Source organism: Thermobia domestica, chromosome 9 (assembly GCF_964235325.1).
Source record: "Thermobia domestica chromosome 9, izTheDome1.hap1.1, whole genome shotgun sequence".
NCBI classification, from domain to species: domain Eukaryota; kingdom Metazoa; phylum Arthropoda; class Insecta; order Zygentoma; family Lepismatidae; genus Thermobia; species Thermobia domestica.
Genome location: NC_137462.1, coordinates 36935161 through 36961775, shown reverse-complemented (window position 1 = coordinate 36961775; position 26615 = coordinate 36935161). Strand labels below are relative to the sequence as shown.

Here is a 26615-nt window from a genome sequence, read left to right as displayed (position 1 = left end):
ACGTGAGGAAGGTAAGTATAGTTTAGTATAAAGGAAATGTTCTCAAACATTTAAGCCACATCAAACATTCATATGCACGAGTACATTATAAAAGCACTTCGCAGACGTGTGTGAAATTCCAAAGGATTTATAAGGAAAGACCAATCCAGACTTACTATGTACTGTGATGTAGTATAATACGTGCTATTCACAAGTGGGTACAGCATAAATTCATTTTGTATCATCACGGCATAAGGTACAAATATTCATTAAAATTTAATTATATGATTTCAGGAATTTTTTGCTATTACACTGAGAAAAAAGTTCATTCCCGTTTCGCTTACGGACCTTCCAGCAATATATATCATTATCTCAATCTCATCTTAGATATATGCCAAACGGTTGATGGGTTGATTTTGAGTTTAACGTCCCATTCAGCAGTGAGGCTATATGAGATGTGGACCTATTGATTAACGTGGAATCTGAACCACTTGAGTTCCCGCCGGGAATCGGACCCGGGTTTCCCGCACCGAAGGCGCGTATGCTAACCGCTTAGCAACGAAGGAGCTCATATGCCAAACGGGTATTCCCTTTTGGCCTATTCCCGTTTCCCGTTTTGACTACACTCACTCGACAAGGGATATTTAGTGTCTGAGGGATTTTTTTTTTCTAACAGAGACTTAAGAATAAGTTTATTTTTCAGCGTCAGCAACAGCTCTGACGCGATTGACTGTAATTCTAGCCAAATACATGTCGTGCCACTAGTAGTTCCAAAGGTCACCATTTCAAATTCGATATACGTTTTATTTTTTATGGGCTCACAGAACAATTTAGGAAGGCGAGGACTAGCTATTCAAGATCAGTTTCTCGAAGTTTACAAGGCTGGTCGGTACTTCCGTGATTCTGAGAGATGAACCATTATGCCCTCCAACTGCCTTGCTAGGAAAATTTTTTAATGAAATTTTTCGGCCTTAGTGGTGGGTGGAAGTAACTGAAGTTTTTCTGCCTGAGTGCAGAAATACTTGTAATATTGTAAGTAGAGTAAAATTGAGGCCCGGAGAGAAAGGTTAGGATAGCATGAATGCTGGCTATTAAATTCAATTTTGAATGCTTGATTTATGACCAGAGTGGTGGACGAGTATCGAACCAAAGGTAGCAGAGGTGAAGTGAACAGAGATGGCGTGGGTCAATGAAAACTTGACCCACGAACCACTGACTCACTACTCACCGTGATCCACTCTGACCCACCACCCACCATGAACCACTCTCACTCACTGTCATCCACTCTGAGCCACCAAAACACATCATCACCGACACATGATCCACGGTCTCTTCTCTACTGACTAAGGAGTTTACACGTGTAATAAAATCAGGTTGCGAACTTTTAACTAAGCGGATTTTGAATTTCTACGCAACGCTGTTACAATAAACGGTGGATCTGACCTTCACGATATAAAATGGTAAAGTGTTTGTCATGGGCCAAATTACGATTAAGTTCAATTAAATTATCATGGTATAATTGTTTCCTTGTTGAATTACCGATACTTTTCAGTGGAGGAAAGGATGAAATTTGAAAGTCCCATATCAAGGTAAGTAGATTAACATAAATGGGAAAAAATGTAAAATTTTCCATATAATTATGCGTACAGTCCAAACTTAACATTTCCGTGAAATTAAGATTACAGTACAAATTTTATGTCTATTTTTCCTCACAACTTTATTGGTTGATCGCCCTGTGCCCTAAGCGCTCCATATTATGAACATAAGCTTTACCAATTGTTATAGTAGAAAACAATGGATATGTGAAGCGAAGCACTGTATGTTTTGTTTCTTAATTAATAATTGTTTCTGAATTTGTTTCTCAACTAATATCGATCGTTTGCGATTATTTTTACAAGTCAACCCACTACCAATTTTCCATATATAGAAAGTGCTGCCCCCCTCATAAAGGAGAATTAAAAAAAAAATGCTAGGACACGTTCTGTTCATTTTCAATAAAGAGTTAATATATTGAATTTCAACTCCGCTTGCGAGATACTAATTTTTCTCGCAAAAAATCGGATCAAAACTACCCCCTTAGGATATGTATTATAATGAAAGCGATATGATAACATCCCAGTTTGGATTAAGGCCTAACTGTATACCAAAAGTCATTTCATTTGACTTTGTAATTTGACCGTGATGATCAGGCACACATTCAATATTTTATGTAGTAATTTATATATTACAGTGATTCAAAAATGTACTTTTTCCAGTAGTTAGCTCCTCTGAAAACTCACAGGCTGTGTGTCCCGAAGGCCAAGTAGTAGCATAAGTCCTATTGCTATTATTACAATTACAAATATCAATGCCCAAAAGTGCCTAAAGTTATTTTTTCCATTTAGATATACTCATCTTAGGTAAGTAAACAATGAAAAAGGAAGGGAAGTGGAGGCCCTGAAAGTAAAGTGTAGACAAATTCACCAGTGTTCAGAAGATGTTGTCTGCAATGCAGTGAGCAGAGTGGGTCGGTAGATCAGAGTGAGTCATGGTGGGTCGCATGGAGTAACAGTGGGTGGTGGGTCGTAGTGGGTCACATGCTGTTGACCCACAACTCACTGACCCACTCAGAAAACTTGACCCACTGACCTACTCCATCTCTGAAAGTGAACGGAATTAGTTCTCTCTCTTGTTCTTCCTGTTTGAATAAATTGAGTACGAGTTTCTCTGGATGAAGAGATATAGCTGTTTTGCTTGGATAATATTTAAGGCGACTCTGGAATAGAGGGCGGAATACTTCGAATAAGAGCTAATTACCTTCCAAATTTGAATTTATTTAAACTCAGTTTAGCTAAATTATTGTTATACCAAATTTCTCATAATGAAGCAATTCGTTTTATAGGGTTGATGAGCCGGGATAAGTCTTCAGTCAAGGCATAACGTTTAAAGTGAATATGGTGGTGATAGACAACGACGGGATTTCAACATTGTTGAATCACATTTAAAAGTATTATGGGGCCTAATACACTCAATTCACCTTAACCATAACTTAAAAAAATAAAATAAAATAAAGTTGAGAAATTTAAGCATAGAAACTTAGAAACACTATAGAGAAGTCAAATTTACTACAGAATTTATTAATTAGCATGAGAATTTTAGACAATAAAAGGATTACTATGCAGTGTTAATTCTGGAATTTCCTTCACTGTAAAATTAAAATTAATTGGTTTAATTTATTATTCCCTAGACTGATTAATTTCCACAGACTTAACTTGATTGACAATGGCATGAGTGCATTTAGTCGATATATTAATATTTTCATTATCTTTATATTGCGTTCCCACCTCAAACACTCAAAAATTCCTTCAAATACTAAATATCCCTCTTCGAATAGGCAAGACGGGAATACTTGTTTCACATACAGATAAGATGAGATTGAGATAATGATAGAAGTTGCTGGAAGGTCTGGAAGCGAAACGAGAATAGGCCAAATGGGAAGACACCGAAAAAATCGTATGTGGCCTACGTAAAAACGTAGGTTACATGTAAATCCTGTAGTTTTTGGATTTAACGTACAGTAAATATATAACCGAGAAAATATATTTTATATATACTTTCCGTATAAGTATTCTGAATAAGCGTGCTTTCCGTACGAACAAAAGGATTGTATATAGGATGTCAGGATCTCACATACAGATTGACGTAGGTAACATATAGCTGACGTATATAACATACCTATACGCATGTAGTATACTAAAGACAGATGTTAGACATCCTGCAATGGCATGATGTAACATATAAAGGACAGTGCATATATACGACACGGATAAGGCATGCTCCGTACTGATTTCTGTAGTAAACATGCCTTATCCGTGTCGTATATATGTACTGTCCTTTATATGTTACATCATGCCGTTGCAGGATGTCTAACATCTGTCTTCAGTATACTACATACGTATAGGTATGTTATATACGTCAGCTACATGTTACATACGTCTATCTGTATGTGAGATCCTGACATCCTATATACAATCCTTTTGTTCGTACGGAAAGCACGCTTATTCAGAATACTTATACGGAAAGTATATATAAAATATATTTTCTCGGTTATATATTTACTGTACGTTAAATCCAAAAACTACAGGATTTACGCATGTAACCTACGTTTTTACGTACCCCACATACGAATTTTTCGGTGTCTTCCCGTTTGACCTATTCTCGTTTCGCCTACAGGTCTTCCAGCAACTTCTATCATTATCTCAATCTCATCTTATCTGTATGTGAAACAAATATTCCCGCTTTGCCTATTCGAAGAGGGATATTTAGTACAATAAACCGCTGTCCAGATAACGTATTTTTCTCAGTGTACCACATACACAGAGTGATATCAAATAATGTTATTTAATTAGATATGAAGGTTAAAAATTTACTAAAATTATTTTTAAGACGTGTTTTTTATTAATATATACAAATAGTAATTAAAACACACGTTTTTGTATAATGTCTACAATGAAAGCTTTTGTTAAGCAAGACCAACAAATATTTGTCTTTTCTTAGTGAAATCCAAACTAGAATTCTTTGCACACACACCTTAGTATCTACAGAAACACGAAATAACAAATATTAAATCAAAAGTTTTTTCTGGTTTGGATTCAACTTAATGTAAGGAAATGAGTAGGAAAAAAATAGAGTTTTTGTACAATAAGTGCTAAACGAATGAAAACACCTATTCAACAATTCATTACTGTGTTCTGCACGTAAAACTTATAGGTTAGCACTCTTGTTCATCCATCTAATGACTACTGGGTTTGTTCTCTACAACTGTCAACACTAACTCTATCGCAATGGCGGCTAGTGTTGGGTGCGTGAGAGCCACGGCATTCCTTGTGTGCTCTAATAAGAATATATTTATAGAAAATACAGAAATCACTTTACTATAAATAGTATTATCAATCATGAAATCTTATTAAAATGCATGGGGAACATTTCAGATCTGCAGTACACATGCACGAGCCGCCACTGAGATTATGCATATAATTTAGTTCACATATCACTATATTAAATATTAAGGATCACACTAGAATTGTCTTCTGCTTGTTCGGAATTTCAACTGTGGCTGTTCCGCCCTGTTTTCTACCCATTTAACACATTTGCTGTCGCTCTCCTGAACACATTCTTTCGGGTACGTTTCCTCCAAACACGGCACTTGTAACACATTGAAGTACACATTCCCCATGATATTCGCCGTTGATGAATGGTTGGCTTGCTTTAAACATTTGTACAGATTGTCGTCACAGTCACAATGAGATCTGGAAGAATAGAGGTTCATGAATATTTACATGATAACAAGATGGTGGATTCTTAAAATTTCTACAGTAGTTGTCTACAGCTATCATAGACGACCTTAGATCACTGTTTATCAAACATTTTACAAGTGATGATCACCTTCTATAGCCAGAATATCCTATGAACCATTTTGCTGTTGTGCCCTTCGACAGCAAGTTTTCATTTTTTTGAACTTACATATGTAATACTAGAATATTTATACAGTAAAACCTCGTTTATCTGGCCCTCGTTGATCCGGATCAGATTTGTAGACATTTTTTTAATTTAATGTTCACATAGTAATTTGTAACTGATAGCAAGAACATAACTATAAGTGCGCCAAACATTAGCTTTTTATTTTGATTAAATGTATAATTCCATATCCATATATTTTACAATGAATTATGGTTATACTGTATATAAAATGATTTTTGCCGAATTAAAAAAAAAATACTACAGTGCCACAGGGCGCTGAAGTGGATAGATTCACTTTGTCGCAGATAGGGCATTTGACGTTGGTTACCTTGAATTCCTACTTAACTTCCCCACCCACAATCTCCTCAGTTTTTCGTGTTGTTTTCAAACGGCATTTATCATTTTGTTCAACCGGATTGTTTTTGTTTAACTTTGTTGCTACAATTTATAGGTGTACTTTCAATTATATAAAATTTGCGTGACAGTGCTTCATTTAAACGCCACACGTGTTTGAAAAAAAATTTTTGTTAAGAAACAAGTGGACAAATTCTTTGTTAAGAAATGATGTGAAAAAGTTATCGCAATAAACGGCAAATCTGCTCATTTAAAGATTCGTTTTGTTTATTACCCATATTACCCAGATTATCCAGATTTTCGATTTTCCGGATTGCCTTTGCTCCCAGTTAGTTCGGATAAACGAGGTTGTACTGTATATTTAAAATAACATTAATTAAAATTCCCTAATTTTATATTTGTATTAATAAAAGAAAATACAGATTATATTAGTTTTTATTAAAATCCAAAAACTATTATTACTGTCCAACGAAAAAAAAAAGTTCAAAGACGAGACATACATCCCGTTGAACTAAACAAAATTAAATATGTCAGTGTATATATATAGCGACATATACAGTATATATATACAGCGACAAAAGTTTTTTTTCCGTTTAGTAAAATTTATTTTGAGGAATAAGGGTTGTATAGCTGGGGGGTACAGAAAATTACATTCTTTTTAATTTACTGAAAACTGTACTCAAATTATCCTTCCATTCTGAAGTTATTTACGAAATTAATTTCATCAAACGGAAAGAACTTTTGTCGCCGACTGTACAAGAACCACATCATCTATTAAGGTTAAAAACTGATACTAAAGTATACCCTCACCAACCTCTTCATATGATATTAGTAAGATTATAGTAACATTATACGGTTAATGAGATACGAGCCCAAAATTATCATTAACTCTAAAGCTTTAAACCCTCTTTAACTAAAGTATTTTCCAAAAGTGAGATACTACATACACAATATATCAATCAATCCATAGACATCATAGTGCTAAAAGAAATCATGTGTGTCAAGTTCATGCATAGGTTTCAAGATAAAATATCGTTCATTGCCAATATAATGTAATTGATACTTTTTGTTCTACTGGAAATGGTTATTTATTTCTTTATGTACTTATATAAGAATAGGAATGAAGAAAGAAGCCTTTGGGAGGACATTATTCTGTCATAATGTATAATTTGTCTAATTTCAACATACTGGGTTTGTTCGGGAAGCAGTAGGACTGATCTTTTCCCGTCAAAATATGGTGAAGAAGGGGGATGTTACTGCACTTGTTGGGTAGTGCTGGGTCTTAGCTACCAGCGCATCTGTCATCAGTCGTCCCCAAGCCTTCACGGAGTGTAGATCGAGTTTAAGGTGAATTACTTTCAAAGTGCCCTGTTACCTCCACAATGAATCGTTTGTTTTTGCAGCATTATGCGATTAAGTTTTGAGTCAAACTGGGTAAAACTGCGAGTGAGACTGTGTAAAGCGCCAAAGCTCTAAATGAGAAACACCCGGCTCACCTCGCCCGGAAAAAGACCGCATGAGCAAGTCGAAAATAAAATTGATATTGATCACCTTTTTTTGACTGCAAAGGAGTGGTTCACAGAGAGTTTGTACGCCTGGTCACACTGTGAATGCTGCATTCTACGTGGAAATCCTTGAAAGACTCAAAAAGGAGTCACCCATGTGCGTCCAGTAATCGCTGGCTCATGGAAGCTTCATCACGACAATGCGCCGAGCCACACTCACTTTGTTGTCATGGACTTCCTGATTAAACATGGCATTGCACAGCTTCCTCAGCCACCCTACAGCCCAGATGTTGCTCCTGTAGACTTCTTCCTCTTCCCTCGACTGAAAAGGATCATGAAAAGACGGAACCACGTCTCGGTACAGGCCGTTCAAAAGGCCGTAACGAGGTAGCTGAAGAGAATTCCAGTTTCTGCGTTCCAGGAAGCCTTCAGTGATTGGCAGAGCGCTGGAAACGCTGTGTAGATGCAGAAGAGGCATATTTTTAAAACTATTAAGTCGGTGTGTCAAAATTGTGAACAAAGTTTTTTTTTTTTTTTAATTCAGTCCTACTACTTTCCGGACAAACTCTGTATGAAAACCACTAAAACTTACTTGGACACCGTATATATTTTTAATTAAAATAAATACAAGTTACCAAATAAATACAAGTAAGTTTATACATCGAATATACTTACTTTGTATACACAGAGAAATTGATCAGGTTATAACGTGACTGAAATGCTCGTACTTTAACTGGACAAAGGTCGTGGGTGCGACAACACTTGTCCAAATCAGAGACACTACCTAAGTCGTAGTAAGTCTGAGCTATGTCCCCGGTGCCACACCATTTGGTCCCTGCAATAAATAATAGAATTATGTTTTAAAATGAGATTCTTTTCTATTAAGGTCTTTTTTATACTGCTCGCCAATTTTTTAAAAGTTTTCGTTAAAAAGTGAAGAATTATTAAGAATATTGGCAATTTACAATCTAAATCGTTTGTAATTTTTAAAGAAAAACACTATCATATGGACTAAGAGATACTTCCAAGTGTTTCTTATAACCCAGCAGTCTTAGAGTGTAATTTATATTGTCGATGGATTGAGTGAATGATTAATGGGGAGTCAACAGCAAGGCTATTTGTACCCGTCACAGTGGTAAAGACTGCTCAACCACGGTCTACCTGAAATAAATTAGTGGGACGAAGAAATAAAAATAAAAAAGAGCTGCAAATTACAATTAAAAACCAGAAACTAAAATTAAAAGAATAAATTGAACAGATAAAACATATAACAATAAGAATAAATTTTTAAAAAATGACAATAAAAGCAAAAGAAACAATCGTAGCAGCGCTAAAAGGGAGTATAAAGAGCTAAAATGCTTAGAGGATGTGAGGAAGATTTAAGGGTCTTCACTACAGCGAAATTAAACTACCGTTATTTTTAGAGTTTTTCTGTAATATCTTCAAAATAAATAAAAATATTCGAAAAGCAGAAACGTAGTGAACTAGACAATACGATTTTGCATGTGATACCGTTATCACAACTCATCTATTTTCTTTCGATTTGCAACTGTAAATAAATCTAGCATTTTTTTTTTTTTTTTTTTTTGCGGATTCTGTAAATAGCGGCATACCAAAAGCAAATAGGTGAATTGTGGTAAATATTTGGTCTAGGAATTAATTCGTGCGGGTGGACAAGAGATGGCGCAACGAACGGAGCGTCTCACAGTTCAGTGTATCCACACATGTGTTGCAAACCCCTGTCATCGCGTATCGTTCGTAGTATAGGGCAGTGGATTAAAGCGTCAACAACACCAGTTTGTAGTTAAGTGAACATGGCGCAATTTGTGCCTGATAAAGTGTTTTTGCGGGGTGTCCTGCTGCATCACTTTAACATGCAGAAAAGTGCGACTGAAAGTCATCGTATTTTGGTGGAAGTGTATGGTGACCATGCTCTAGCTGAGCGAACGTGTCAGAAGTGGTTTGCACGGTTTAGAAGTGGTGATTTCGGCTTGGCAGACCAAGAGCGAGCTGGACAGCCAAGAAAATTTCAAGACGAAGAATTGACAGCATTGCTCGAGCAGGATTCGTGTCAAACGCAGGAACAACTTGCAGCAGCATTAGGCGTTGATCAAACAACAGTCTCCAAACGCTTGAAAGCCATGGGAATGATTCAAAAGATGTCACATTGGGTTCCACATGAATTGAAAGACAGAGACGTTGAAAGACGAAAAACCATTTGCGAATTGCTGCTTCAACGACAGAGCAGAAAGGGGTTTCTGCATCGAATTATTACGGGTGATGAGAAGTGGATCCATTACGAGAACCCTAAACGAAAAAAGGCCTGGGTGAAACCAGGTGAACCAGGTCCATCACAACCAAAACGAGATATTCACTGTGCAAAGGTTATGCTGTGCATATGGTGGGATATGAAAGGTGTGGTGTACTATGAGCTGCTGCAACCGGGTGAAACTATGAATGGAGAACGTTATCGACGACAATTAATGCGTTTGAAGCAAGCTCTGGCCAGAACACGACCAGAATGGGAGAACAGACATGATAAACTTATTATTCAACATGATAACGCTCGCCCACATGTCGCAAAACCGGTCAAAACCTATTTAGAAAATGTCGGATGGGAAGTTTTACCCCACCCGCCGTATTCACCAGACGTTGCTCCTTCGGACTACTACTTGTTCGATTGCATGAACAACGATTTGATTGGACAGCGGTTTACTTCTTCAGAAGATATCGAAACATGGGTCTCTGACTGGATCGCTTCCAAGGATGAGGACTTCTTTCGCCACGGAATCCGTACATTGCCTGACAGATGGGCGAAAGTGGTGGCTAGCGATGGACAATATTTTTCTTAAGGTATTTATGTATTTTGTGTTTGTACTACAGCTTCAATGTGTGCGTACCAACCGCACGAATTAATTCCTAGACCAAATATATCACATACAAAATCGTATTGTCTAGTTCATCACGTTTCTACTTTTAAAATATTTTTATTTGTTTTGAAGATATTACAGAAAAATTCTAAAATTAGCAGTAGTTTAATTTCGTTGTAGTGAAGACCCTTAAAGGCGCAGACAAGGCCAAGAACACGGCCAATAAAACCAGCATTATACGAGAGTACAGTGTCAAGATTGTGAGGCAGTCCATGACGTTCTTGAAGTACTGAGTATTCGGGATATTCGCTAAGAATGTGCCGAACACTCAGTGGGACAATATATTCTTCACAATACGAACAATTCCAACCACGCAGCAAATAACTATACGCTATATGAGATTATGTCGTCGAGAACTTTGAAAAATTGACTTTATAGGTATTAAACAGTTTATTTCGAACTTGGAAGATTGTTCGTTGTCACTAATTGTATGTGGGTGCTCTTCTCGAAGGCAAGTTTCTAGCTCACTTCCCTAGCGGAACTAAGTCAGTAAGGAAGGATGATGTAATACATTCCTTGCTCCCTTGTAAATGAAATTAAATGGAATTTTTAGTTCAACGTTCCATGTTTATGCCGTTTAAGCTAAAGGAGACGGATGATGTATAAAAGTGAACGATTGTGAAATTAATTTATTTCTGATGTCCCACCGAAAATCGAACTCGGGACCACGTGTACCAAGGAAACACACGCTGGTCTCTATACCAGCGATAAGGGGTCCATTGTCCTATGACTTAAGAGATTACAAGAAGTAAGTTTCTCCACTGCTAAAAAAAAAAAGTCCTTTATAGACTCTTTTAAACAAACGTTTTAACAATATTAGACTTCCAAACTATAAATGTCGGGGTATATAGAACAGCTATCTTCGTCCGTCTGTTGAGACGTATCAGAGCAAGAAGGGCGAGAGTCATCGAGAAGCTGTTTTGTTGCAATAGATTCAGAGCCGCTTTGACTTAGTTTTACAATCAACATGGAAGAAGAGATTCTATCTCTTCCGTTAACTCTCTGTTCAGACTGAAAGTGGTTGAAATCAAAGATTTTAGGTTTCAACGTTCATCGCTATAGATCGTAAACAGTAAAGATAGTGAGAGCGTCACAAGATAACATACCATTACCACCCGAAACACTTTACCAAAACCAGAAGTGGTTGAAATTTACTAGTATTTCCGGTTTCAATATTGGTCTCGACAGAGGAAAATCGGTAAGATATGTCGAGAGGGTTTTTTTTTTTTTTTTTTTTTTTTTTTTTACAACTGATTCATCATTCCAAGAATATTTTTACTATCTGCACCGCTAACTTTCTATTGAAACCAGAAGTGAGAGAAATTAACCGTTTTAGGTTTCAACGCTAATCGCCATAGAAGAAGAATGGTAACAAATAAAAACAAGCAGGCCCGCAATCAGAAGGGGCTAGGGAAGCCTGCCCCCCTAAAATTTTCGTGGCTCCTCCAGACCTTAATACAAAAAACACAATTTAGATAATTATAAGAGAATTTTTGATGACTTGCCCCCCCCCCCTAACATATTCATGCCCCTCCAAACCTCTGTGGCTAGTTTCGGGCCTGACAACAAGCGAATTTTTGCAATCAATACAGCGTCTCAGGACGTACTATTAACTCACACAACATTTATCAAAACCGGAAGTGGCTAAAATTTCCTAGTATCTCCGGTTTCAATATTGGTTTCCATTGAGGAAAAACAGTAACATATATCGAAAGGAGGATTGTTTGGAATTGATTCAGCGTCTCAAGAATTGGTACTACCGCCACCATTAATCTTCTATTCAAGAGGGGAATTAGTAAAATCAACCATTTCCGGTTTCAATGCTGATTTCCATAGAACAAGAACGGTAATATATGACCACAAGCTGTTCTTTTGGAATCAATTCAGCGTATCAAGGTAAGATACTATCTGTACCTTATTACTCTACACTATTACCGTATTAAAATCGGGTGTGATAGAAATTTATAGTTATAGATCTGTTTCAATAATGAATTGGCATAGTTTGGAGGTCTACCGTACTTTCTCAACTGTAAACCGGAAAACTCAATTGTTATGGGCACACACTGCATTCATAATATAGCAAATCAGCCGTCTCATTAAGTTATTTTTTTATGTTCAAATTAACGTTTAAGAGGTTTGTTCTATATAGTTCTGTTCTAAGTAGCATTTAATGATTTTTTTTTCCGGAAAATTTTACAAACTCCGAACCCCAACTTGGAACCAAAGGCCTGTACACCATAATATTATTAGTTTCTGATGAAACCAAAGATTTAGTCAGTTGGCGAAACTGTTACAGGTCGATATTTTAATAAAAAAAACATTGTGCTTTGCTAAGAGGTTTTGTGTAATTTCTATTTTGGACAGAGTAAATATGTAAAAGAATTCTGGTGGACTAAACTCCTTAAAAATACAATATCAGAATATCTCCTCTTATTTACAATCTCAGATAGATACAATATAATTGCAACACAAACAGTAATTTAGAAATGGCCTCGATGGACATTACTAGCTAATTTCTCAATTAACAAGGAACGGACATGAACCTGTCATCCGGATCCGAATCAAACCTAGTCCATTCGATAAACATAACAAAGATATGTTCATGCACAAAAAATTAGGTGCTATGGACAACGGAGTAAGTCCCTGGGACTCATTAACCCTGTTAGTATATATACAAAGAAAATCGTAGACTTGCAGTGAAATAGCTATTACATCAATACTGTTCATTGAAAATTCATGGTTTATAGTTCATTCTCTTCAGCATGAAACAAGCTTCCCACAGGTGCTATGTATTTGAACCCATAACGTGTTTGGAAAGGTAAAATTGGGAGAATGTCGGAAAAATTCCCTCCAGAAATCCCTCCCATCAACTTTGGACCCCTCTGGAGTGGAGGGATTTCTGGAAGGAATTTTCCCGACAGTCTCCCAATTTTCCCTGTTCAAGTAAGTTGGTTGCCCCAATACATAGCACCTCTGGAAAGCTTGTTTCATGTTGAAGAGAATGAATTATAAACCATGACTTTCCAATGAACAGTGTTGATGCAATCTCTATTTCACTGCGAGTCTACGACTTTCTTTGTATATACTAAAAGGGTTAATGGACCCCAGGGACTTACTCCTTTGTCCATGGCACCTAATTTTTTGTACATGAACATACCTTTGTTATGTTTATCGAATGGACTAGGTTTGATTCGGATGTCCGGATGACAGGTTCATCTCCATTCCTTGCAAGTTCCTTGAGAGAATGTTTTCAACATACAGAAACTAGAAGAATAAGGCTGACATAGAACAACTAGTCACATTAAGAATAAATATCATTCTTACTCAGAAAAGCAGAAAACGATCACATCTTCATTATGCCAATGTCAGTTAGAAGTGGGCTGTATAAACCACACTACAATGTCATCTATACAAAAGTTGTAGAGAAATAGTATTGAAATTATTATACGTTTACTATCATTATGATCCTTTAAATGTGAAATTACTATGATTCAATAATAATATAAATATACAGTATGGCGCTAAATTCGTTGTACAAAAGCAGAGGAGTGATTCCTGAGAATAAAACAAACAAAAAGGTTCCAATAAATATAGGGTGAAAACACCATCGTTTATGTGTTATAGGCTGCTGAAAACATGAAAAAATGAATTTTAAAGGTTCATAGCTTCAAAACTATGGGACCTATTGTAGTCGGGTTAAGACTTCACTTAGGAACTAGTATGTGCTCTATCCAAAAATGCGTGTTTCAGAATCCTGAGATGCTTCCCAACATTTTTTATAGAGGGAGTTTGACCACGGTCCTATGATATAAAGTACTCTGCAACTACCTCCATAAAAATTGTTGCGTGAGTACCTTAGGATTCTAAAACATGTATTTTTGGATAGAGCACATACTAGTTCCTAAGCGAAGTCTTGACCCGATTACAATAGGTCCCATAGTTTTGGAGCTATGGACCTTTATGAATATGCAGTGCCAATTTGTTAGTTTATATGCAACCCCATATGATGTCCTTTAAAGAGTAATTTGCATATAATAAATCTTTTACAACCAAGAGTACGGAATATTGCTGCATGTTGTCAGAAAAATAACACTACGCCTTACTCACATTCTACTTTATACTACCAGTATGCAATTTCTAGCGAATGAATGCTTTGTCTCTTAAAATGTAGAAGCATTAAGGAATACCAAGATTCATGTTAACTTAGACCTAAGTAGTTAACAGATTGCTATGATCTTACCGTCGTATTACAAGTACAATAAATAATAATAATAATAATAATAATAATAATAATAATAATAATAATAATAATAATAATAATAATAATAATAATAATAATAATAATAATAATAATAATAATAATAATAACTTTCTTTCACACGTCCTTAGCTCATAATATACAAAGAAAGGGTCATAACCTTAAGTTTTACAAGCAATTAAGTCGTAATTATCCATTACTTACCAGGTAGTATTCCATGTAACACTGAGTAAGGGTTCATATTGTTAGCTTCTTTTTGTAAGCTATTGTTTTCAATTGTCCAGCCCATAGCATCTGGTATAGCAAGACTATGACACTTCTGCATCAAGTCCATCATTTCATGGAATGATATTTGCAAAGGTTTCGATATCGCAGTCAAATTCTTCAAAGCTTGTTTCGCTTCGAGAGGAGCGCTGAAATTACAGAAACAAAATAACAATTATAATTATTATATATTTTTTGGAATGTATTATTAATTTTGGAATGTAAACTAATAATTATTAAAACTTAAAAGTTTGGCGTAAGTATAGTATGTAGCCCTTCCAGCAGGATACTCATAATGTGTGGAGTTGTGGCAGGGGTAAAAGTGAGAGGGAACGTGAATGGACGCCGTTCCCCTACTTCCAGAAAATATCTGTAGCGTCCCCTCACTTTCTGAAAGAATTACAATGGGCAAAGATAGGCACGGGGGACGCTGTGATGTCATGCGTCCCTCTACCTTTTCAGATCCACTTTTACCCCTGGGTTGTGGGATAAAATTTGGAGTCTAGCCTGGTAGGACCACAGCCAAGTGGAGTACTGTTCTCCTACATCATATCCTGAGTGTTTATCCTATTTAGATATGGTGATTTTTGTATACAAATATATCAATTTTCTAGCCATTAATTGATTAATATTCTACGAAGAGTATTCATGTCTTCTTTTCTAGGAAACCTTGGCTGCACGTCTGCAAACGATGCCTACATTTCATAGCATATTTTAATTTGAAAGCAAGTTTGGGTGCGTGTTGAAGAAATACAATTAAAATATGTAATTTGTAAAATTAAACGTAAATAACATTTTAGTATGCGTATAATAGAGATTTAGGTTCACAGTGGAGGTAAGGAACATCCTGGGTTCAATTCTTGGTGGGAGCATGATTTAGTTCTTATTCTATCCTAGTCAGGGTTTTCAAATTTCGTGTAACTAAAAAGAACTAATCATATTTCAAACGTGTTGATACCATAAAAATAAATTATGACGAATTGAGAAGTGAAATAATCACCCATGCCCCAAACAAGGCTAAATTCCATTACTGTCTAAAATTTTGATAGATAATGTAGTAAGGAAAACATATATTTGAACAATCGATCTATTTATTAATTTATCTTAGCATTTTGTATTTATTGTGTTTATTTCTCATTCTGAATCAATGATGAGACAAATCTTAATGCTTCTTGAAAGAGATTATTAAGGAAATATCAATGGTCTTTGGGAATAATAGCTCATGATTTAATCTCTTAAGGCCTTTCCATGAAACAAAGTCATTTTCGGTGGGATGTATTCAACGTAGCAACACTGAACTCAATGAGATACTAAAAGATAAAACACAAGAACATCAGGAGTCTTTCAAACACACGACTGATTTTGTTTGGCACTGTGCAAGCTTATTTAGAAGATAGCAATGCTCTGATTATTTGTCTTTAAAATCCCGGATATATTACTATATTTTTAGAAAAGCCACCAGGATGCATTTTCTAGGAAGGAAAAAGCAGATATGTCCAGAGAAAATATGACTTTGGTAACCCTGATTCTAGTTCCAATGCTCTTAGGTTCATTCTATAGGGGCCAAAAGTAGCCGGAGATTGGAATCGACTACCTCATCTTCTGTATGTGCCAAAGGTGAAGGAAACATGGAGTCTTATCTCCACTCAAATCGTGAACTTCATTGCTTGCAACTTTATTTTATTTTATAATAAAGACAGAAATAATTACACTATCGCATTAAGCCTTTTAAAATCAAAGGTTTTCATGGAAATTTCAGACTTTCACTTACGAAACTGTTGCTCATACTTTAATTAACTTATGTAACCGCAGTGGCTTAGTGGCAATGCATGATGGTCCCTGGTTCGATCCTAGCTCGCGTCAAGTTTGATTTCAAAGAAAACACAAAAATAATTTCCCTTTTCAAATCAATAGGCTACAAGGACAAACATCATTAAATATAACTGACTTCAATCCGCCAAATATAAACAAAATTAATTAATACATTTATTTCTAAAATCACATAATGAGAAATCGTTTTTATGAAATTATGTTTATGCAGAAACTCGTAAGTTGGGATTGATTCGTCTCCCCCTTATCCATGGTCGAATTCAGAGTTTTACGGCTTTTATCAGTATTTTTATACGATTTATTAAAAAAAAAAAACACGCGTTTCACAAACTCGGGGGGGGGGGGACAATTGCTTTCCTGCCCTCCCTAAATAACGGCTCTGGATTCGTTGAACATTTATCAACAGAGGAAAAAGTGTAACGACTAAACGTTCAACAAAGAGCATTACTTCCAATTGAACTGTCAAAAGTGTTAATGTTGTAAGAGTTTCTGTTATACATTTATTTTGATTTAAGTTCCATTATTTCAAAGAAAAACAATAGTACAAAATGACTTTGACTCTCCTCAAATAGTGAAGGAAATAGTGGAACTAAGAAAGTGGGAGAACCTTGAGAAAACTCACGCACACTACCAGGCACGTAGCCAGGATTTCGTGAAGGGGGCGCTCCGTCATAGGAAGTACTGTGGTCATCACACGGGGGGTTCGATCATTATAAACTATTTTACTGGCAACATACATTAGTTCGTTTAGCCAGGATTTCGTAACGAGGGGGGAGGGGGAGCGTGATATGAAATTCTGAAGGCCCAGGAGCTCGATCAATCTAAACTACTTTACTATCAACATGAATTATTTTGTTATTACAATAAAATGAGGATATGTTGGTAAGTATTTTAATAACAAACTATGAAGAAATCTTGAGTAATAAAATAAACAAAAAAATGTATTGAAAAAGATTTTACAATATTTACGTCCTTCATTCAAATATAACAATTTTCCTTCCATTATGACCTCAACTATTACAAAAAAGTACATATTCACTATTATATAAAGTACATACTCAATAATGTCTTGTAAATTATTTTACAATATCTGTGTTTGTTTCTCTGTCAAATCAGATGTTAATAGAACTTTCTTTCCACATCAATTTTTGTTTTCGTTATTCCGTCAACTACTGTCTGTTCCAAATGACAGGTTAAAGGAGCAGTAGATTTTTTTTTTTTTAATAGCATGTTTGACACTGCAAGTTGCGATGACGAAAAATTATGATAAAAAGTGTCCACGCTGTTACACAACGGCACTATGCTTTTGGAAGCTTGAAATCTCCCTGACTACTAGCAGAAATTCTGAGAATTCCGTAACTTTTCTAGAAATTTCAAATTCCCGGATATCTCGCTCACCTCGCCACCATATATTGCAAGTAATACAAATCTCCTAATAAGAAAGAGTAACCAAAAGCTTCCTGTAGTTTTTAAATTTTAACGCTGATCCTTCTTTTTCTCATTTCATTTTGTTTCATCCTTCCTTAATTTTTTTCATTTCTGGTCTCGAAGGGGGGATCCGGATCCCCCCTTGGCTACATGCCTGACACTACGTATGTTTGTCCATCGCAAAGCCCACTTGGCGCGAATTGTAACACTTGCACTACAACCCATTAAGTTAACTAGCCAGTCGGCACTTTTTAACTGAAAGTCATATCAGGTACCATCAAACAATCAGGATGATTGGTAATCCTTAAAGGAAATATATGTCATATTGCATAAAAATTAAATAATTCTTGAAGAGTTATCGTGGAAAATTAATTTGGTACCATGTTATCAACAAAGTAAATATATGCGTAAACTTTTAACTTTGCATTAATTTTGCTGTCTTGTGCTCTTGTTAGATTTCAACCCCAAGCCATAAGCTTGTTTCCTATGGCTACAGGAAAACACATACCAAGTGTCATTAAAATCGAGGGTGGGAATACGAAAATTCTAACTCACGGACACACAAATAATGTACACTCATGTCCAAAATTATTGTCCCATATCTATAAATATGTTGTTGTAGGAATATAATTTGATAACGAATTCGCCCGGTATTTCTTATGATGTTAGTATGTGTATAATCGGCAAAGACATGTATGTGGCAAATTTCATGTCAAAAGGGCAGAAAATAAGAACAATAAAACGAAAATAAATTTTTCTTGTCCATTTAGCAACATTTTGTTTTACTCGTTCTAATTTTCGTATTTATAATTCTTTTCCTGTGAAATTTACCACAAATATACATTCCCCGATTATATACATAGTATAAGTATTAAAAGTACTCTGCAAAATCATTATCAAATTATACTCTTACAAGAAGACAGTTATAGATATGTGACAGTCGTTTTGGACATGAGTGTATTTTGACATGGCGGAAAATTGCTTACTCTCGCTTCAGTCACGTGCTTATTAAAAACCCGTTCACCTGTTTGGGGAAGAATCAGTCGGCTCTAGTAACGGAGCTATGAAGCAAAGAATTATGACTATTAATTCAGTCTTGTTTTCTTCACCACATATTAAGGGTCTTCACCACAGCGAAATTAAATTACCGCTAATTTTAGAGTTTTTCTGTAATATCTTCAAAACAAATAAAAATATGCGAAAAGCAGAAACGTAATGAACTAGACAATATGATGTTGCATGTGATACCTTGACCACAATTCACCTATCTGCTTTTGGTATGCCGCTATTTACAGAACCTGCAAAAAATGCTAAATCTATCTACAGTTGCAAATCGAAAGCAGATAGATGAGTTGTGATAACGGTATCACATGCAAAATCGTATTGTCTAGTTCACTACGTTTCTGCTTTTCGAATATTTTTATTTGTTTTGAAAATATTACAGAAAAACTCTAAAATTAGCGGTAGTTTAATTTCGCTGTAGTGAAGACCCTTTAGACAAAGTGAACTACTTTGCTTCTACAGTATCCAGCTCCTGTACTGGCAGTAAGCGCTTCGATTGGTTGGGTGGATTGGAGCGCTTCGATTGGTTGGGTCAGTTTCAGTACCGATGCTATATGCAGGCCTGTATTTAGGTAAGTGCTATTCTGTGCTCCAGCCCAGGGCGGCAGAATTTAGGAGGCGGCAAAATTTTGGAGCACAAGAGCGAAAAAATATATTCATGTGTTTAATTCGGTCTAATTACAGTAGTTACCAATTAGCTAGCTTATCTGATTATTTTTATAAAGTCATCGTCTCCCACCTGCACTCCAAAGGGTGAGGATGAACTTGAACATCATGAAAACTGATATAGTGTTAAACTCAGAGACACCAAAAACTATGAATTCAACATTTAATATGTGTCGTTTTCGATTACTTTTAAAAATCTCGCCCCCTCTCTGGGGAGTGGTGTATGACCTTGAAGTTGAATTGGATTAAAACTGTCACTATTCATCTCAGCGACCCCAAAAACTGTGAATTCAACTCTAATATAGGTTATTTTCAGGGGAAGGGGCAGCAAATTTTGTGCGAGGGCGGCAAATTATTTAGAGCACAGGGGCGCACAATATATAAATACGGGCCTGGCTATATGAGATGTGGACCTACAGCTTAACGTGGGATCCGAACCACGTGAGCTTCTGCCTGCAATCGAACCCTGATCTCTCGTGTTGAAGACGCGTACATTAACCACATAATCAAGAGGAAGTTCTAGTAAGCAGTTCGAGTTTATTTTTAATAAAGGGATGTGAATCAGCTATAGAGTCATCCTAAAGAATCTTGCCTTGACGTCAGGAAGCTCACATAGGCTAGTTTGTCGACCGGATCTTCTGCTGAGAAGGAGGCTTCCAATAGAAAGTCACTGGATTGTTACTTCTTTATGACAAGGCGATTCTTGAATCTGTAAGTGGTATAAATGTGTTTGGAACAAATGTAAAAAACATAAATAATGCAGAGTTATGATGATGCAGTGTGGGCGATTTCCTTAAATTACATAAAAGAAAACAGGTTATCAATGACAAAAGAAAGACTACGCTCTCTTGACCTACTCAACAATGTAAATAAAACATCTTCGTAGGTAACAAACTATTCTAAAGTCCACATCTAGAAAACTACCCATACATGAATCTGTGACATAAAGAATGGCAGATTCACCTTATAGTTGTTCAGTAAAAACAGTCCATCACATAGAGCAGGTTTTCTCAACCGTTTTCGCATTACGATACCCCTTTCATCATAGTGACCCCCATAAGTACTTTCCGGTCTGTAATAAGCTTTTTGATTACTAATCCTCATCGTTTACAGTTGGATATATGTTTATAGACTCATTTTGTATTATATTTCAATATGCAGTTAATGTTGTACTTGTGGTCTTGGATTCCATTCCCGAATGGGGCAATCGGTCGAAAAAGATGTAAGAGTTTTTTTCAGACTAGCTATCTTGAGTGAGGTTTATCCTGGATTTTTCTTGTTCACACCAGGCAAATTCCGGGATGGTACCTAACTCACAGGTCCCAGGTCACTTCCTTCCTTATCGCTTTCCCGGATGGTGTGTTCGCCGAGAGACATCTTTCTTCATACGTCACTGGCTTAAAGCTTAAGAAAGAAGGCTTAAAATTTATGTCTCTTGTGTCTAAATGCAATTTGGCGTGATCTTTTTATCATGTATTTCCGCCAATTGGAAAGAAACACTAAAACAGTGAACAAAAACAGGGGACAATGATCAGTAAATGGCTAGTAACATGTGTTGAACTTTGTTCGACAAGAAGTTATATGTTTGACGTTTTAAAATTCATTTCGAACTCTTTTAAGCTGATGATGAAAACCATGATTTCTGAAACCGCTACTTAAATAATACTTTGATTTAAGATGAGCACTAGAGTAGTAATTAGGAAAGCTGATCTAACTTTTTGCGCCCTTATATTCTGGCGCCCAGTTCAATGACCTACGGGTTACCCAGGACCAACCCCACTACATTTTGGCAGGGGTATCTTGGCCCACCCTCTAATTTTTGGCAGGGGTACATAGGATCATACCTTAAATTTTAGAAATTGCCAAATCTAAAAATTTGGTTTGGTAGCCTAGGACCAGGGTATCTAAGTTAAGGCAGCGAATAGAGGAACGAACTCAACTGCATTTGATTACGTATCATGTTTTTTTTGTTTTTTTTGGTATTCTGTGAACTACTTTTTTAAATAATATTATTATTTCAGTGGTGCCCACCCCCCCTCATGTCCATGACGCACCCCCCTCAATTGCCTATCCGTAGGTGTTCTTCCATGACAAAAAATCTTTTCGATTAATTTTTACACCCTCTCAAACATATTTATATAGATTTTTACCCCCCCAAACTATTTCAACGACGCAGTTTGCGTCATAACCCCCCTTGTGGGCACCCCTGATTATTTAATTTTAATAACTGTATGTTAAAACTATCTTTTAAAATTAGAAATTAAGTACAACTATTATTTAAAAAGTAGTTCACAAGATACAAGACAACATGATACGTGATTTGAAATGCAGTTGAGTTCTTTCCTCTAGTGGCTGCCTTAACTTAGATTTTGCGGGAGTTATTATTCTGGAGACATTGTTTTTCAATGGATGGCAACACTGAATATTCTTCAGGTTCATATTTTCTGTTGTAGAATAACATTATCTATTATTGTGGTGAGTTGCATTTCATTATCTCCTTTCACTTATGAATAAACAAGCAAAAGAAAAATGGTAAATTTTGTATTATTTTGCCCTTATCTTTTCTACTGTACTTTCACAGAAAGGTATTAGATGAAATAAGCAAGGGCTACATATTTTTTTCTAGCCTCGAGCTTCCAGATGGGCTAATCCGGCTCTGGTTACAGCGGACGCCTCAGCTGGAATATTTACCAGTGACAACAGGGCAACACGTTTCCCTCCACTTGCGAATTCGTATCTTATTTTGCTCCGGGTATAGTTGCTATTTTCTTACGATTTATGTTCCTGTATAACTTTCTCGCCCCAAAGAATTAAAATTAAGAAACATCTATTTACATTGTCCATAGGCTAGTTTCGTAATCGTGATAATCTCTGCTTTAGGTGTATATTTCGTGCTAACAACAATCTTAACAAAAAATATTTTCCGGGTTCTCTTAAGTTCCGGGATACTCTTGTGTCATTATCAAACTAATGACTGGAATACTGATATAACATTATTATCCCCAGATTTTTTAAAAAGAGGTACCTGTGCTGTGCCATCCAAAAATTATTAATACGCCCCAAAACATGTAAGCAATCACGCAAAGTGACACTAAGACTCATTAAAAACTAATTATGAGCAGTTTTGTTTACGGAAAACAAGAAAAAGAAAGTAACTTGCAACACACAAGGATCACACAAAATATAAATATCATGAAACATCTGCTCGAAGTTCTACTTTCGTTTAGATGTACGTTTTGCAAATATATTTATTTATATAAATCAAACACGAGGTTATATTATATAAATTTTTAAATTACAAAATTGTCTTAACGCTTTACATGTGATAATTGTTGCACGTGGCACATTGTAGATACATAGGTTTATTACATTTGTGTACGCGCATATCTTCTGGTAAATACTTTGATTTAAGAGGTGCGTGAGGTTAGCCTAGCCTCCTGACTTGGAGCACAAACGATAGGATTGTTATTAGTTAGTTCATCGTTTGTACACGAAATCTCTATTGTTTGCGCTTTATAAGTTTCAGAGAAAAGCGAGAAACTGGTTGGGGGCCAAGTTCACGCTGCCTCCCCCCGCCAATCTCAATTAAAAATGATTAAGGTAGTGGCGTTTGTTAGTGCATCATTTGTGCTCATTCTTGCACGAAACTCCATCGTTTGTGCTTGGTTAGTTCCAGAGATATAAGCGAAAAATTGGTACGGGAACCAAGTTTACGCTGGCTCCCCGACTCCAAGCGAAAACGATGAAGGTAGTGCCGTTCACTAGTGCATCGTTTGTGCTCGTTTGTGCAAAAACCTCATCGTTTGTGCTTTACTAGTTCCTGTGATATAAGCGAAAAATTGGTAGGTGGGCCAAGTTCACGCTGGCTCTCCGACTTCAAGCAAAAACAATAAAGGTAGTGCCGTTCGTTAGCGTATCATTTGTGCACGAAACCCAATCGTTTGTGTTTCAATAAGTTCCTGAGATATAAACCAAAAACTGAAAACAGAGTTGAAAACTCAATACAAATTTTCTTTATTTTTTAAAGTAAAATATCTGCATTTCTTCCCCACGTGAAGTACAAATGATGGGGTACACGAAATCACATTGTTTGTGCTTTATTAGTTCCGAATATATAAGCGAAAAACGGGTGCAGGGCCAGTGTGAACTTGGTCCCTTACCAGTTTTTCGCTTATATCTCTGAAACTAATAAAACACTGCCCCCTAAGGTCAAGTATCTTGATATGTTTGCTCCATCTCTAACCTCATACCATAGGCTTTGATTACACATGTGGTACTTTGAGTGTTTCCACCTCTTTGAACCACTCTATACAATATACATCATGTAGTTATCAATCACCTACGGGCAACACTACACTCTCTGGAAATATACCTACAATAAACACTGTTATAGAGTAACACAATTCAATGGTGTTGTATGAAAATTGTGCTAAAATTCTTTTGCACAAATTAATGAAAGAAAGAATAAAAGTTCATTTCCCGACGAATGAGTATACTGGGATAACAAAATTCCTTTTTTGAAAAAGTTGTACTGCTTAAAGTTTCAAAATGATAGTAATATTATTTTAGGTTCGGGTATGTACTGTACATAAATCAATCATCTTTGGTTCAGCTTGAAGAATTGGTAGCTTCAGAAGTTTCTCCTGAAACAAATTAAATTCCATATTCTTTTACGATACACCAGTTAGTACACATTTTCTAGATTTGTGGTGTATTAATATTTACAGATATCAAATTGCATGCAAGATTTAAAAAAGTATATGTCAGGATCGACGGTTTCACCCCTACCCTTTCAAAATGTGTATTTAATGAATTTGTCTATGTTTGATCACATTACTCTCAGGATGCGCAGAAGAATAATCAAATTGTAAGAATAAAAAAGTTTTGATTTTGCTAGTAGTCTAAATTTGCTGTTTCCGTTGATATAATGTTCTTTTCAATCGTGAAGGTCACCATCTGTCAAAATCTAGAATGCCACCCCTGTGAGTCATTTCAACTTTCAATTTTTTTTCTATTCATCTAGCATATACTGATAGAAAGTTAAATTCCAGAAAGAAGTTATGCTAAGTGGATAAAAATTACTTATTATATTAATCTATATTATCTGTTACTTTGATATAAATTACAAGGTGAAAATCACATGGTACGTGCTTAACGCTATGTAAATTTTACTATCATCTGCAAAGTAGCCACTGTAGTTACTGTTACGTTAATTGCAAACACGAAAAGATACATGGATTCGATTGTAGATATCACATTCATCTTGTAGGGTGGTATTCCACTCCTGTTAGGTCTGTTAGGTTGGTAATGGTCGTTGCTGGTATGGATGAGATCGGGCCTGACATCCAATAATGCTACTTAGGTGAAGGAACTCACTATCTTGTTGACTTGTGAACACGTTCACACCTTTAAGATTATATTGGGTTGTTTATGAAGACAAGTACTTCTTGAAACAGTCCCCAGTATGTCCAGAAAGTTGCGCAATCTTATGGGAAATCTCATGAATTGTTTTTGTTTCATTATAGATGCTGAACAACTGAGCAGCCAGGGGGTATACGTTATAACAGCGAGCATTCATTGTGACAGAGTACATCTGCACAAGCATTTATGGTTTAACCCAGATGACCTACACAAAGTAGTACGGAACAGATGCTCCAAACATATACTCCATCAAGCGCTATATAAGTTTTTAGGAAACAAGTAGTGTAGTTGCCGCACCGAGAAGGGGTCAACCAAGGTTATTAACAGAACAATTCATCGATGTGCAAGATGCATATATTGTGAGTCCAAAAAAAAATCAGTATGACGACTTTCGAGCTTTTCATTGACTGTACACACAGCACTGCGCAAGAATTGGAAATTGTACTCATATGTATAAAGTTAGAGCAGTCCAGCAACTGCTGTCTGAAGACATGGCTAAGAAAAGACTACTGCTGTTGGATTACGAAATCTGTAACGCCCAAAGAGAAGGAACTCGATGGGGGATTGATACTGGATTGGATTGGATTTGAGTTTAACGTCCTGTTCAGCAGCAAGCATATGTGAGATGTATACATGCAGCTTAACGTGGGGTAAGAACCACATGATCTTGACAGGAATCGAACCTGGGTCTTCGTTCCCAAAGGCGCGTACAATCCACATAGTCACGAGGGAGCTCTGATTGGTACTGAACTGATGGAGCATGGTCCCATCTGGACGAATACAAATAAAGACTACATTCGTTACTGTGTTGGTAACATCTCTCATTGAAAAGGGTTTTCAACATGGTTCGGCGTGTTCACTTCTGTGAAGAACAGAGCAGCAATCATTTCCAGTATTTAAAATAAATAAATAAATAAATAAATAAATAAATAAATAAATAATAATAATAATAATAATAATAATAATAATAATAAGAAGAAGAAGAAGAAGAAGAAATGCTTTCCCAAAAGGTTACGTAACTTTTTGAACTTCTGTATCATACCATTGGCAGCAACAACGGGTTCGTTTTCTTTATTGTGTGGGACAGCAATGAACGTGATTCTAGAAGGCCTATCATAGGTACATCAGAACACTTCGAAGACGGAACGCTTGGCAACATGTATTCAGCACGACCCCCTCATGACCGGGAGCAGTTTTTATCCATCCAAAAACAACTTTCATCCGCGAATACCATAGATTCTTATTTTGAGCTACAATCGATACACCTGAAGATGTATTTGATGGTGGTGAGCGGTGAGCGGCTTGCTCAAGTAACTTCTCATATATAGGTTGATTCATTTATATTGAGCCCACTTTGGATATGTCACTGACCTAGGAAATACCGTGTTTCCACCAATGGTTGTGCTTGATCCGCAGGCC

The 26615-nt window shown here is 36.2% G+C and overlaps 1 protein-coding gene across 1 annotated transcript in view; it reads right to left on the bottom strand.

Annotated features, from left to right (window-relative positions):
* Window positions 1–4415: 4415 nt before the first annotated feature.
* The window catches only part of LOC145694567 (uncharacterized), a 130952-nt gene continuing 108752 nt past the window's right edge, over window positions 4416–26615 (bottom strand). The window contains exons 2-4 of the mRNA XM_081770902.1: window positions 14730–14938; window positions 8013–8172; window positions 4416–5267 (exon numbers count right to left, since the gene is read on the bottom strand). Of these exons, the coding sequence (XP_081627028.1) occupies window positions 5036–5267; window positions 8013–8172; window positions 14730–14938 (601 nt within the window). The 3' untranslated portion in view covers window positions 4416–5035. The remainder of the gene's footprint in view (window positions 5268–8012; window positions 8173–14729; window positions 14939–26615) is intronic.